Source organism: Pelodiscus sinensis, chromosome 11 (genome assembly GCF_052426305.1).
Source record: "Pelodiscus sinensis isolate ZL-2025 chromosome 11, ASM5242630v1, whole genome shotgun sequence".
In the NCBI taxonomy this organism is placed as follows: domain Eukaryota; kingdom Metazoa; phylum Chordata; order Testudines; family Trionychidae; genus Pelodiscus; species Pelodiscus sinensis.
Genome location: NC_143062.1, coordinates 39238449 through 39252175, shown reverse-complemented (window position 1 = coordinate 39252175; position 13727 = coordinate 39238449). Strand labels below are relative to the sequence as shown.

General features: G+C 40.4%; 1 protein-coding gene across 12 annotated transcripts in view; it reads left to right on the top strand.

The window, feature by feature from the left end:
• The window catches only part of CHL1 (cell adhesion molecule L1 like), a 223342-nt gene that overhangs the window by 134125 nt on the left and 75490 nt on the right, over positions 1–13727 (top strand). For all 12 annotated transcript variants that reach the window (XM_089781240.1, XM_089781245.1, XM_089781244.1 and 9 more), the window contains 2 exons: positions 54–159; positions 2594–2784. In XM_089781240.1, coding sequence (XP_089637366.1) covers positions 54–159; positions 2594–2784 — 297 coding nt within the window. The remainder of the gene's footprint in view (positions 1–53; positions 160–2593; positions 2785–13727) is intronic.

Below are 13727 nucleotides of genomic sequence, written 5' to 3'. Positions count from 1 at the left end.
CCACTTAGCTTTGTTTGACTAGCAGTTGATCTAATCAGATGTTCTCTGTTCAGTTGCACAGGTTCCAACAATTACAGAGCAGTCAAGGACCCTAGTTGCATACCCTTTTGATGAAGACTTTACAATGAAATGTGAAGCAAAAGGAAATCCACAACCCATGTAGGTGTTTCTTTAAACTAGAGGACTAATCAAAAGTTTGTTTTCTTTTCTACCTCTGTTAGCCGTTGTCTAAACATGGTTCTTACTTTGCAGGGAAAGGAAAAAAATGATGCATTCCAATGTGCTCATAACCTGGGGGAAAGGTTAAGTTTTGTATTCTCTGTTAGGCCACCCAACTTTTGTTGCTTGATCTCTTCCACTCACTCTATGAATGGAGATTAACATGACTTTTCTTGTTTTGAAAGGTTTTATTTCTCAGATTTTCCCCCACAGTTACATAAGGCTGATTCATCAGAATTACAAAAGATATGAGGAGTGTAATGGTGTAATGGAAGTCAAAGGGTACCAGTATCCACTTCCTTTTCACACTGCTTAGCCTCCTATCCCCAGTGAAAATACCAGACCCATTAAGTATCAAATGCTCACATTGAAAATGAATTTAATATTTTATATGTGCTTAATATCACAAAAGCTTTCTCAAATATAAGCACAGGATAATATTTTGCATCACTTATTTTAATATACATTTGTGGTTTTGGTAATATACTTTCTGAAGGTGTGTTCAATGTGGATTAAATTATTTATTCACTAGCTGTATGTGTGATTGTGACTGTAGAGTTTTGATATTCATTATTCCACAAAGCAAACCAAGTTTAAAATGTGGTGAATTTAATACAACTTTCATTTTAATATTAAAGAAGACACAGTCATTTTCAAGATGCTTCAGACTGGAGCTGTGCAGTTTGGTAACAACTTGTTCTCTTTCATTTTGTTACTGACTGAAAGGTCAGTGTGGGTTCACTGAAAAGTTTGCCAAGAGTTGCTAATCTTCTGAATAGGGCAGGTCGGAAAACTGAATACTCATTGAGAACATTTTTTTTCTCATTCTGAATTAAAGTAAAACGTCAACATTTCTCACAAGTTCAAATGAAAAAAAATTATTTGGGACGATCAAAACTTTTGTTTCAATAATGTCAAAACATAGTATATATAATATTATGTGTAGAGATGCATGTGTACACACAACTGCACATGTGCACACACATACACACACACACACATATATTTAGAGATTTGTACTTTCTGTCTATGAGTCCATCTGTCTGCTGATCCATTTTTTTCAAGGACTTCTCCTAAACCATAAGAGCTAGGACCACCAAATGTGGTAGGCAGCTTCCTCTTATCCTAACTTAAAGCAAGGTCAGTGTTTCGTTGTATCAGAAAAATGAGATGTGCCTGGAATTTGGAAAGGGAGGGGCTGAGCGGAGGGACACCATACTTACTGTCAGCACTGGGAGTAGCGAGTGCAGGGAACAACTGTACTGCAGAGTGACCACTGGGGGCAGCCACATCACCATGGGAGTGGCCAGCTCGGGACACAGCGGGCCATCTTGCCTGCCACCAGCTGAGGTAAGTGGCCTGCCTGCCCCCAGTCTCTGCCCCTGAGCCTCAGCACTGGATCAGGGGAGAGGAGAGTCCCTGGGAGCCATCAGGAGGCCTGCCCATCCCTTTCATATTCCTCTCTGACCCTGGGCCAGGTTCCCCCTTCAGCCCTGGGCTAGGTCGGGGGCGCACTGGTGGGAGGCCTATGCAGGCCCTACGCCTGCCCTCAGGCTGGACCTGGGTAATGCAGGGTAAGATTTCTGATATTATATAAAAAATCAAAATGAAACTTTTTTTTATTTTGATACAATGTGGAAACTAAACACTTTTAACTTCAGTTAGTTCTTGACACTATTGAAACAAAACGAGAGATTCATCAGTTTCTTCAAAATGAACATGCTTATGCAGAATGTTTAGATTCCAATAAACTTCATTCTCCAATTAAAAAAACATTGCAATTAGGAAATTTTCAGCCAGCTTTACTTCTGAATGAATCTAGTCTAGTTTCAAGCCAATTTGAACTGAGTTATGAGTAAATAAAGTAGGTAAAACTTTATTTATTGAGCTTGTATCAAAATCTCACAAAAATTGAGCTTTTGTGTCAAAACCAAAGACCATTAGAAACATCTCATGTGTATGCTCCAAACTGAAGGAAACTCATTGGATGTAACTAAATTTTTCAAATGTACAAAAGCCACAACCAATGAAAGGATTTACTTGCATGAAGCCCTTCCAATAAACAGCACTAAGTTCTAATTCCCTTAATTGTGGCCAGTATTTTGAGACTGACTTTCATTTATTGTTTTCAGCACTGGATTAATATTTGGAGAGTAAGCCACTTATCTCATAACAACGTGTTCAATACGAGACATATGCCCAATAGCTAATACTAGCTACATTTCTGTCGAGACCTGATCTGATACCATAAAAGTCAAAGGAATTTTGCCATTCCCTGTGATGAATCAGAAATGAGTCCTTGATTACTGTTATGTTTATACTACAGCACATTGTTTTCTAAGATCCTGTGTTTAATGTTTGTATTACCTTTCAGTTTTAACTGGACTAGAGATGAGAAACCATTCAATCTACTATCTGACCCCAGGATAATTACATTCAAAAATTCAGGAAACTTTGTGATCCAAAATCAGGGTATCATAGCTGATTTTCAAGGGAAATATCGTTGTTATGCTTCAAATGAACTGGGAACTGCCATGTCTGAAGAAATCGAACTCATAGTTCCAAGTAAGTTTCTCAAATTAAATTCTGTGTTTCTTTTTTGTTCATAGAATCATAGAACCATACAGCTGGAAGAGACCTCAGAAGGTCATCAAGTCCAGCCCCCTGCTCTAGGCAGGACCAATCCCAACTAAATCAATCCAGCCAGGGCTTTGTCAAGCCGAGACTTAAATACCTCTAGGGATGGAGACTCCACTACTTCCCTAGGTAACCCATTCCAGTGCTTCACTACCCTCCCAGTGAAATAGTTTTTCCTAATATCCAACCTGGATGTCTCCCACCACAACTTGAGACCATTGCTCCTTGTTCTGCCATCTGTCACTACTGAGAACAGCCTTTCTCCATCCTCTTTGGAACCTCACTTCAGGAAGATGAAGGCTGCTATCAAATCCCTCCTCACTCTTCGCTTGTGCAGACTAAACAGACCCAACTCCCTCAGCCTCTCCTCATAAGTCATATGCTCCAGCCCCCTAATCATTTTGGTTGCCCTCTGCTGGACCCTCTCCAATGCGTCCACATCCTTTTTGTAATGGGGGGCCCGGAACTGAACACAATACTACAGATGTGGCCTCACCAGAGCTGAATAAAGGGGCATAATGACATCTCTGGATCTGCTGACAATGCTCCTCTTAATGCAACCTAATATGCCATTAGCCTTCTTGGCTACAAGGGCACACTGTTGACTCATATCCAGCTTCTCATCCACTGTAACCCCCAGGTCCTTTTCTGCAGAACTACTACTTAGCTGGTTGGTCCCCAGCTTGTAACAATGCTTGGGATTCTTCTGTCCCAAGTGCAGGACTCTGCACTTGTCCTTTTTGAACCTCATCAGATTACTTGTGGCCCAATCCTCCAATTTGTCTAAGTCACTCTGGACCCTATCTCTTCCCTTAAGCGTATCTACCTCTCCCCCTAGCTTAGTGTCATCCGCAAACTTGCTGAGGGTGCAATCCATCCCCTCATCCAGGTCATTAATAAAGATATTGAACAAAACCGGTCCTAGAACTGAACCTTGGGGCATTCCGCTAGAAACCGACCGCCATCCTGACATCGAGCCATTCTTCCTTTGAGCACTACCTGCTGGGCCTGGCCTTCTAGTCATCTTTCTATCCATCTTACTGTCCATTTATCCAATCCACATTCCCTTAACCTGCTGGCAAGAATATTGTGGAAGACCGTATGAAAAGCCTTGCTAAAGTCAAGGTATATCACATCTGCTGACTTTCCCACGTCCACAGAGCCAGTTACCTCATCATAGAAGCTAATCAGATTGGTCAGGCATGACTTTCCCTTTGTGAATCCATGCTGACTATTCCTAATCACTTTCCTCTCTTCCAAGTGTCTCAAAATGGATTCCTTAAGGATCCCTTCAATGATTTTTCCAGGAACCGAGGTAAGACTAACCAGCCTATAGTTCCCTGGATCGTCCTTCTTCCCTTTTTTGAAGATGGACACTACATTTGCCTTTTTCCAATCATCCTGGATTTCTCCTGATCTCCACGACTTTTCAGAGATAATGGCCAAAGGCTCCTCAATGACATTTGCCAACTCCCTCAGTACCCTCGGATGCATTAAGTCCGGACCCATGGATTTGCGTACCTTTAGCTTTTCTAAATAGTTCCTAACCTGTTCTTTACTCACCAAGGGCTGTCCATCTTCATCCCATCTTGCATCACTCAGTGCATTAGTCTGGGAGCCAACCTTGTCCACGAATACAGAGACAAAGAAAGCATTGAGTACTTCAGCTTTCCCCACATCATCTGTCACTAGGTTACCTTCTTCATCCAATAGGGGCCGCACACCCTCTCTGATCACCTTCTTCTTGTTAACATGCCTGTAGAAATCTTTCTTGTTATCCTTCACATCCTTAACCAGTCGCAATTCCATTTGCACTTTCGCCTTCCTGATAACCCCCCGGCATTCTCGAGCTATACATTTAAACCCCTCCCTGGTCATTTGTCCAAGTTTCCACTTTTTGTAAGCTTCCTTTTTGTGCTTAAGTTCCCCAAGGATTTCCCCTGTAAGCCAATCTGTTCTCCTACCATGTTTGCCTCTCTTGCTATGCATCGGGATGGTTTCTTTCTGTGCCTTCAGTAAGGCTTCTTTAAAATACTGCCAGCTGTCCTGGACTCCTTTCCCCTTCATGTTAACATCCCAGGGGATTCTGCCCATCAGATCTCTGAGGGAGTCAAAATCTGCTTTTTTGAAGTCCAAGGTGTATATTTTACTACTCTCTTTTCTTCCTTTGGTCAGGATCCTGAAAAATTGATAAATTTGTTGATAAATTGCATAGTCTGTATGAAATATATTGAAAAGACCAAGTAATCAATGTCAGTCATGTTTATTAATATTGTACAGGAAAAAGAGTTGATATGATTCCAATCTCTAAAGAACAGTTGGCTATGCAGTGGTGTTCTATTCACCTAAAGCAGGTGTTAACATTTCAGCTAGCATTAGTTGTCACTAACAAGCCAGTTTGTACCACTTCTGTAACCTGTTCTGTTCCTTCCATATGTTTTTTGGGGCGTGGGGGGTGTTACTAACATTCCAGGTACTGATCCATGAAGGTCTTTCCCTAGCTTATACTAAGACATAGAACAAATGACACATTTCTTATCTGCTTGTGCCGGGCACTTACATGAGCAAATACAAGCTGCTATGTGATTCTTAGCATAAATGAACAGGATTTTGATATAGGCTAGGTTGGCTACATCACTTTTGAAATAATTTTGGTTAATGTTGTTGGTACTTTATTTGATTGATTTTTTTATAACCAGCAGATATTAGTCAAAATTGTAATGATGGGAGGGAGTATTTGATGTTATCTCAATATAAGAAAAGTGAAGGTTATGTCATATACTGCATGCTATTGTATGTATTTATTGTAGTGTGTTATGATGGTATCAGCCTAAAAAGTTGAAAGATATAGATATTTTCTGAATGACATATATTTTCCCTGGCATCCTTCATATGTCTTAGGGATCCCTGAGAAACCTTCAGGGTTTTTCTGCATTTAATCATAATATCCTTAAATCCTTGTGTATGAGAAATGACTATCTTTCTGGACAAGACTTCTGGTGGAGCTGTTTGCCACACTTGTGAGTCAATTTGACAGGCAGCTTGCAATGACATTGTAAAGTGGTAGTGGTGTCATATAATGTCAAGGCACCATCATGTTACAGCATAATGACAGTGTGCTAAACTGTGATCCCCTTGAGTTGTAATGTCCCGATGTGATGACTTTCCACGGGACTCAGAACTGATTTCAGACTTTTTGAATAGTGGGTCATCTAAAAAAAATCACAGCTATGATCTGGGAAGCCTGATGTGGGAGACCAGCATATTCCTAGCTACTTTGTAATCACTCCAATAAGTATGCAGCACTTCTGTTGCTCTCACTGACTCGCTCACTAAGTTTGCACCAGAGCAGTCTTAGCTGCTGTTTGCTTGGAATTAATCACCAAATCTGAGTAAACAGCATAGAAGTTCAAGACATTACTATCTGAGCCATGAACACCTTCTAAGTTTTCTATGACAAATGCTAAAGAACATCCCCCAAACACTTTTAAATTAAAGGGAACTAGGTAACATAGTTTTCCAGCTATATTAATTTTAAGAACATTTATTATTTACTGATACATGCAGAATATCATTCACCATGCTTTTTCTCTAAAGAATAAGTCAGCATGTTTTGTTTTTACTGGCATCCTCAGGAGAATTGAGTGTTCTGTGGCAGAAAATGATTTGCTCATTTTCTCTATTTCTCTATGGAGGCTATGAAAATAAATGCCACTCTAAAGCCTTTTCTTTTGCATTTTTCATAAAACTCATGGCAGGCATTTTGTTTTGTTTTGTATTTAAAACTGCGGTTGTACTCATTCAGTGCCACGAGTCATTGTACTTTGCATTCTAGAGCTTCCTCTTATCAAAGGATGCCAAAGCACTTGACAGATGCCAAAGCCCATGGGTCCCTTCCTCTGTACCAAGGAACAGCTCCTGGAAAGTTTTCTAAGGGTGGTCATAAATAAGGAAAACCCTGGTAACGGGGCAGTATTGGAGCTGTTTAGTCACAGAAGAGAGAAAAGTCTGGGAAGGGGCCCCAGAGCTAGGACAGAGAATCCAAATAAATTGATTTTTGTTGGTGCACTTTGCACAGGGGAAGAGCCTCTCTATCTTTGCTCTGAATGGACAAAATATTTTTCTTTCTCTCTATCTTGATCTTTATCTATCTTTCATTTATGCTGCTGCCCTTAATACCAGAGCACCTTCTGCATTAAATTAGAAGCATCAGTGAAGTCTATGGTGGAGTCTGTGGAACGTCTTCCTTTTCAGGAAGATTCTTTCCTGATAGAATATTCTGAAATTAAATACTCCACAAGAGGAATCTCCCAGGATCTTCCTGTCTATTGACCAGCTTTTTATGGATGTCTTGAGAGGTGTGCTGTATATACTAGCTAGCCAGATAAGCCTCATGACACCACCTGGCCACAAAGGTCAGGTGTGTATATATAGGAATTGCAAGCTGCCTGAAAGGATGTAACTCATCAGCAGTGCACAACAGTTTGACAGGAGCTTGTGTTTTCAGTTGAATTGAACTGAATGATCCAGTCATTACTGGAGGGGACACAATAGTTGTTTAATGTCATCCAGCAATTTTAGACAAGGTGAAAAAGAGCAACATTGCCATTCAAAGCTCTAGGCAGAACATAATTTATTAGCTTTGAAATCTGGCTAGGGCACTGGTGTTGGCACCACTACTCACAAGAAAAGTGCTGGGAGCCTTTAATTTTCCAAACTGGTCAGGACCTCAGTTTTATGTCCCTTCTACAGTATGTGACCTTCAGTAATAAAAAGTCTTCTGATATTTTGATGATCCATTGATTCCAAAAGTAGAACTACTTAAATAAACAAAATCATAAAACTTTCCTTAGTCGATGCCTGTTTATTGAATTTTTTGAGCCTGAGTAGAGGCAGGGCATGTTATTTATCAGCCACTGTACTATTGAACCTAGAGATCTGTTAGTTTAGTTATTTAATGTGCCCAGTGCTAAAAGGAGAAATTGTATTAGGACTAGAAATTTAAACCTTGTTTACAATTGATCAAAAGGTAACACTGCCTCTTTGATTTACAAGATTTATTTACAGTATCTTTATTACTTTCCTTAATTTCTTAAAATTACAGGAGGAAAGTACACCATGAAAATAAATTGACCAAAAAATAAATTCACTGAGAGTGTATTACATTATTGATTGCAAAGTCCACTTGGAAAAGGAAGCTTTATCTGATATCTGAAAAGGCACATAGATGTGCATACTCTATTCTGTGGTAAAGACGCTAAAATAATTTTTGAATTGGTTTAAACTAATAGCTAGCTTTGAAGCACTTTACAAAGGTTGATGAGCAATATTATCCCCATTTTACAGATGAGAAAACAGAGTGGCTAAGTGATGGAGCAAAACCACACAGCAGGTTGTACACAAGCTAGGAACAGAACACAGTCCAGTGCCCTATCTGATTTGTCACCCAGTTTACCAATCAGTTCATTGTGATTATTCTGACCATCCAAGTCATTTATGGGGATAAAAGTCCTTGGGAATGGGTTGTAGAGAAAATTTTCAATGTAGGGCAAGGACTGGCATCTATCCCATAGCAAGATGCCTTACTAAACTGACAGACAACCATTACATTATTCAGTTTAAAGTGGCAATTAGAAACCATTCCATAAATAAGCAGAATCATCCTTTGTAAACATTTCAAAGACAGACTAGAATGAGAATTACTAACTTCAAGCTGGACAAGCCAGAAGTGAAATGGATACACTGAGACAGATTCCAGCCTATGCTTAGTGCAGGGCAGGTGGAAGGATGTTGTAAGTACCATTTGTGTGACTCTGGTTTGCTGGCCAATGGATTGATCCCTGGCATATAGAAAATCAGCCTTATGGTGGCTCTGCTTACTGCTGGTTATCAGTGGCCAAGGAGAGTTCTGGGGACTGGAGATTGTCAGGAAATAGAGATCACTTGGCCATGGTCCTCTGAGCCATTCTTATTCAAGACTGGGCAACAACAGTTTGTGTGTACTCTGTCTTGCTAGTTTGGTGCAAAGTAGGTATAAATCTACTGGAGTCAGCCAATGTATTAGTTCTTCTATGCAGGTTTATGAGTCAGCCAATGAATGATTCCTTCTGTGTAAGGAATATATACATTCCTATACCCGCATAGAAGGGTGGTTCCTCCATTGGCTGAATTGCATCTGAGAATCTCTTCACAGCATGCTCCACTTAGGAAGGAACAATCAGTTCCATACATACAAGATGGGAAGTGACTGTCTAGGAAGGAGCATGGCGGAAAGGGATCTAGGGGTCATAGTGGACCACAAGTTGAATATGAGTCAACAGTGTGATGCTGTTGCAAAAAAAGCAAATATGATTCTAGGTTGTATCAACAGGTGTGTTGTAAGCAAAACTCGTGAAGTCATTCTGCCGCTCTACTCTGCACTAGTTAGGCCTCAGCTGGAGTACTGTGTCCAGTTCTGGGCGCCACATTTCAAGAAAGATGTGGAGAAATTGGAAAGGGTACAGAGAAGAGCGACAAGAATGATTAAAGGTCTAGAGAACATGACCTATGAAGCCAGGCTTCATGAACTGGGCTTGTTTAGTTTGGAAAAAAGAAGATTAAGGGGGGACATGATAGCGGTTTTCAAATATCTAAAAGGGTGTCACAAGGAGGAAGGAGAAAATTTGTTCCTCTTGGTTTCTGAAGACAGGACAAGGAGTAATGGGCTTAAAGTGCAGCAGGGGAGGTTTAGATTGGACATTAGGAAAAAATTCCTAACTGTCAGGGTGGTCAAATATTGGAATGAATTGCCAAGGGAGGTGGTGGAATCTCCCTCTCTGGAGATATTTAAGAACAGGTTAGATAGACATCTGTCAGGGATGGTGTAGACGGAGCTTGGTCCTGCCTTGAGGGCGGGGGGCTGGACTTGATGACCTCTCGAGGTCCCTTCCAGTCCTATGATTTTATGATTCTATGATTCTATGCTTTCCTAGCACAGCTTCCCAATGCTAGCTTCCTCTACTCCACACAGGCTTCAAATCTAAAAACCAAGCAATGAGACTAATTCTCTTCCACTTTACACTGGTGTAAATCCACAAAGTTAATGGAGTTACAACCATGTAAAACCAGTGAGAGTAGATTATGCAAATGAAGTGCTGATTAGCATTTTGTTGTGCTTCATTTGCATAATCTATTCCGAGCTGGTTTTGCACAAGAACAAGCAGGGTAGCCATTTCCTTTTTGTGCAAAAACCTCTTGTGCAAAAACAGCTTGGAATAGATTATGCAAATTAAGTGCGACAAAATGCTAATCAGTGCTTCATTTGCATACTCTTGGCCTGCAAAAGCTGGCAGTGTAGACATAGCCTGAGGATTTGTCTACACCATAGCGTGTATGTCAGTATAGTGATGCCTGCATAGCTCCTAGTTTAGACACAGCTCACACCAACAGGACTGGTGTGTGTGTGTGTGTGTGTGTGTGTGTGTGTGTGTGTGTGTGTGTGTGTGTGTGTGTGTGTGTTGGAACACCACAATTCTGTATAGCATTAGCTATGTTGACAGAAGCATTGTTCTGACAAAATAACTGCTCCATTGCTGGGGATTTTGTCAGCATAGATATATCGCTGGGGGAGAAGGTGGATGTTTCACACTCCTTACTGAAAAAATGTTGTTGTAAGTGTGAGTAAATCTAGACTAATCCCACTAAAAACTGGAGTTTAGTGAAGTGACCTATGTCACTTCAGGGGTTTTTTTAATCAGTGAACTGATTGTGGCCTGCTGCTTATACTAAAAAAAAAAAGTAATTACATAATTCCCACTTCCTCCTTATTTTTTCATTGTGATTTTGAATTTTCTGTAAATAGGAAAATAGGAGAAGGGATTCCCAAATATTTGTTGAATTTTTTCCTCTCCTCTGCACCTTTTTTCAGTGGTGTTTTAAAATATTTTACTCTAATCTTGAGTTAATTCATTTAACTATAATCTTTCCAGTAGTGTTTGGTCATTAAATTGTAAGCCACTTTAAGGATTGGATAAACCCAGGTTCACAACAGTATGAGGGCATCTGTCACTCCTTAGGTCAACATCAGTCACAAGTTGAGAACTTGGGCACAAGCCAACATCATTTTTATCTTTATGTGGCCCATAGTTTAATGACACTGTGGTATTAGAGAACACCAATTATTACTGTGGCAGGAGTTAAAATGTGGTGCAAGGAACCTTTCTTAAGACTGTTCTATGTATGTAATATATCACAGTGAGCTTGGGGAAATGTCTCCATAACAGGCAGAATGCGATGGGACATTTTTCATCTTGTGACTCCTTTTTTACTCCCTGTCAATATATTGTCTATGCCTAGATAGAATCCATCTGCTGGCATTTCAACAGGTCATTTTGAAGCCCTTATATAAGCTTGTTCTTCCCTTGTGTAATGAAAATATGAGATGGAATACCTTGAACTATGAAGATTTTCTGGTCCTTCTCTTTATGGCCGAATGTGGGGAGTTACATGTAAGATTGACGTGACCTTTTTGGAGGATGTCATGGCAATTAGATGAATTGATTTCAAATGTCACATTGTCCACATGCTGTATGAATCACTCCATGCAATTTCAAAACCTGCCATCAAACAGTACATCTTGTACAGAACTTGGTACCATGTATCAATTAAACTCAATTATTATAGATTCTGTGATCAGCCACAAATTAGTAGCAATTGCTTACATAATACTCAAGACGTAACATGATGGATAATGGAAAAAAAGGTTACATACATATATGCACTTATGAGCAATATCACAGCTAGTGATAACGTTATGCTTATGATAATGTTATGCACTGAGTACTGTTGGCTGCATAGATCACAAAGCTGGTTGGGTTGATGGGTGCATTGAGCACCTTCTGTTCAGGCTAAATGTGAGAACCATTCAATACCATGATATACCAATAACTGAAATAATGGAAACCAATGCTATGGGTCTTGTACCACCATAGCAATCCCAGGGTGTGGTCTGGCTATGCTGATTAAAGCTGAAAACAAACACAGGGACAGGACAGTGATAGGTAGGGGTGTGCACATGTGCATTCACCAGAAAGAAAAAAAAACTCATAAGTGTGACCGTGAAGAACAGATAAAAGAGTTTCTAAGTTAAGAGCTGGCTGAAAACGACTTAGAATTGCAATCAGAGAACTAACTCCTATTGTTTTCTTCTTGTGTCTGGATTGCATCAAAGAAATAACTGGCTATAAACAGTTTCTCTTGATTAAAAACAACCCACAGTGTCACAAATGTGAGAAGTGACTTGGGTCAGAAAGGGGTAACAATTATTAGCTTCCTTGGATTTTTAATAGCTCCCTTTTCACAGAATGTAAGAAAATTTTGCCTTCCAAATGAGAAGACAGATTGTGCCTCAGCAAGAGAATCAATTGGAAGCTTACCTAAATTTCGATTTCATATGCTTGCCTGACTGGTTGGCTCAAGCATAGAATCATAGAATCATAGAATAATAGGACTGGAAGGGACCTCGAGAGGTCATCGAGTCCAGCCCCCCGCCCTCAAGGCAGGATCAAGCTCCGTCTACACCATCCCTGACAGATGTCTATCTAACCTGTTCTTAAATATCTCCAGAGAGGGAGATTCCACCACCTCCCTTGGCAATTTATTCCAATATTTGACCACCCTGACAGTTAGGAATTTTTTCCTAATGTCCAATCTAAACCTCCCCTGCTGCACTTTAAGCCCATTACTCCTTGTCCTGTCCTCAGAAACCAAGAGGAACAAATTTTCGCCTTCCTCCTTGTGACACCCTTTTAGATATTTGAAAACCGCTATCATGTCCCCCCTTAATCTTCTTTTTTCCAAACTAAACAAGCCCAGTTCATGAAGCCTGGCTTCATAGGTCATGTTCTCTAGACCTTTAATCATTCTTGTCGCTCTTCTCTGTACCCTTTCCAATTTCTCCACATCTTTCTTGAAATGTGGCGCCCAGAACTGGACACAGTACTCCAGCTGAGGCCTAACTAGTGCAGAGTAGAGCGGCAGAATGACTTCACGGAATTGTGACAGGGTGTACCTGGCAGGACTTGAGTAGTGAGGAAGCTATTGGTTGTTCTGTAGTATTCCCTCTGTTGTCCCTTGTGCTGTGGGTGAGATTCATGGGATCACCATTTTACTGCTTATTATGGACCCCTACTCTACTTATTAACTGGAGATTTTAAAAATTGCGTATCTCTCTTTCCAGATAAGACTGGTATAAATGTTCATGAACCATGGTAGGCATGAGAACTTTCCTTCCATTTTGTCTTGTACTGTAGAGTAATATCTTCCCTTAGGCCAGTGTAATATCTTCCCTTACACAGTTCTTACTTAAGTAATCAACATCATGTTGCAATTGTTTGAAACAGATAATCCACTGTCAGGGAAAAAAAGAGCCACAAGATGAAAAATTGCCCACCTGCATTCTGCCTGTTATGGAGACATTTCCCAAAGCTCACTAGCTAGTGTCACACAAGAAGGAAATGTAAGAAGAAACTGAAACTCAGAAAAACTTCTCATAGTCACAATATGCCACATCTACTGGCAGACATGTTGGGATGGGCACATAATTTGCCCCCTTCTCTCTCCTAATTCCTCCCCAGCTACCTACTCACAGTGGAGCAGGAGGTATGAGGCACTCAGCCCGTTTTTCCCTCTGCACCCAAGCTTAAGATGCAAGTTGCTTCCCTATGCAACTACACAACCACAATCTCAATCTCGCTCTCAATATGTGTATGCAAAATCCTCCATAATCCTTCAGTTCCTCAACTCCTACATTAAGGGCCAGTTTATCAGCTGGTGTAAATCACCACAGTTCCAGTGACTTTGGTGGGATTATACTGATTTACATCAGCAGAGGA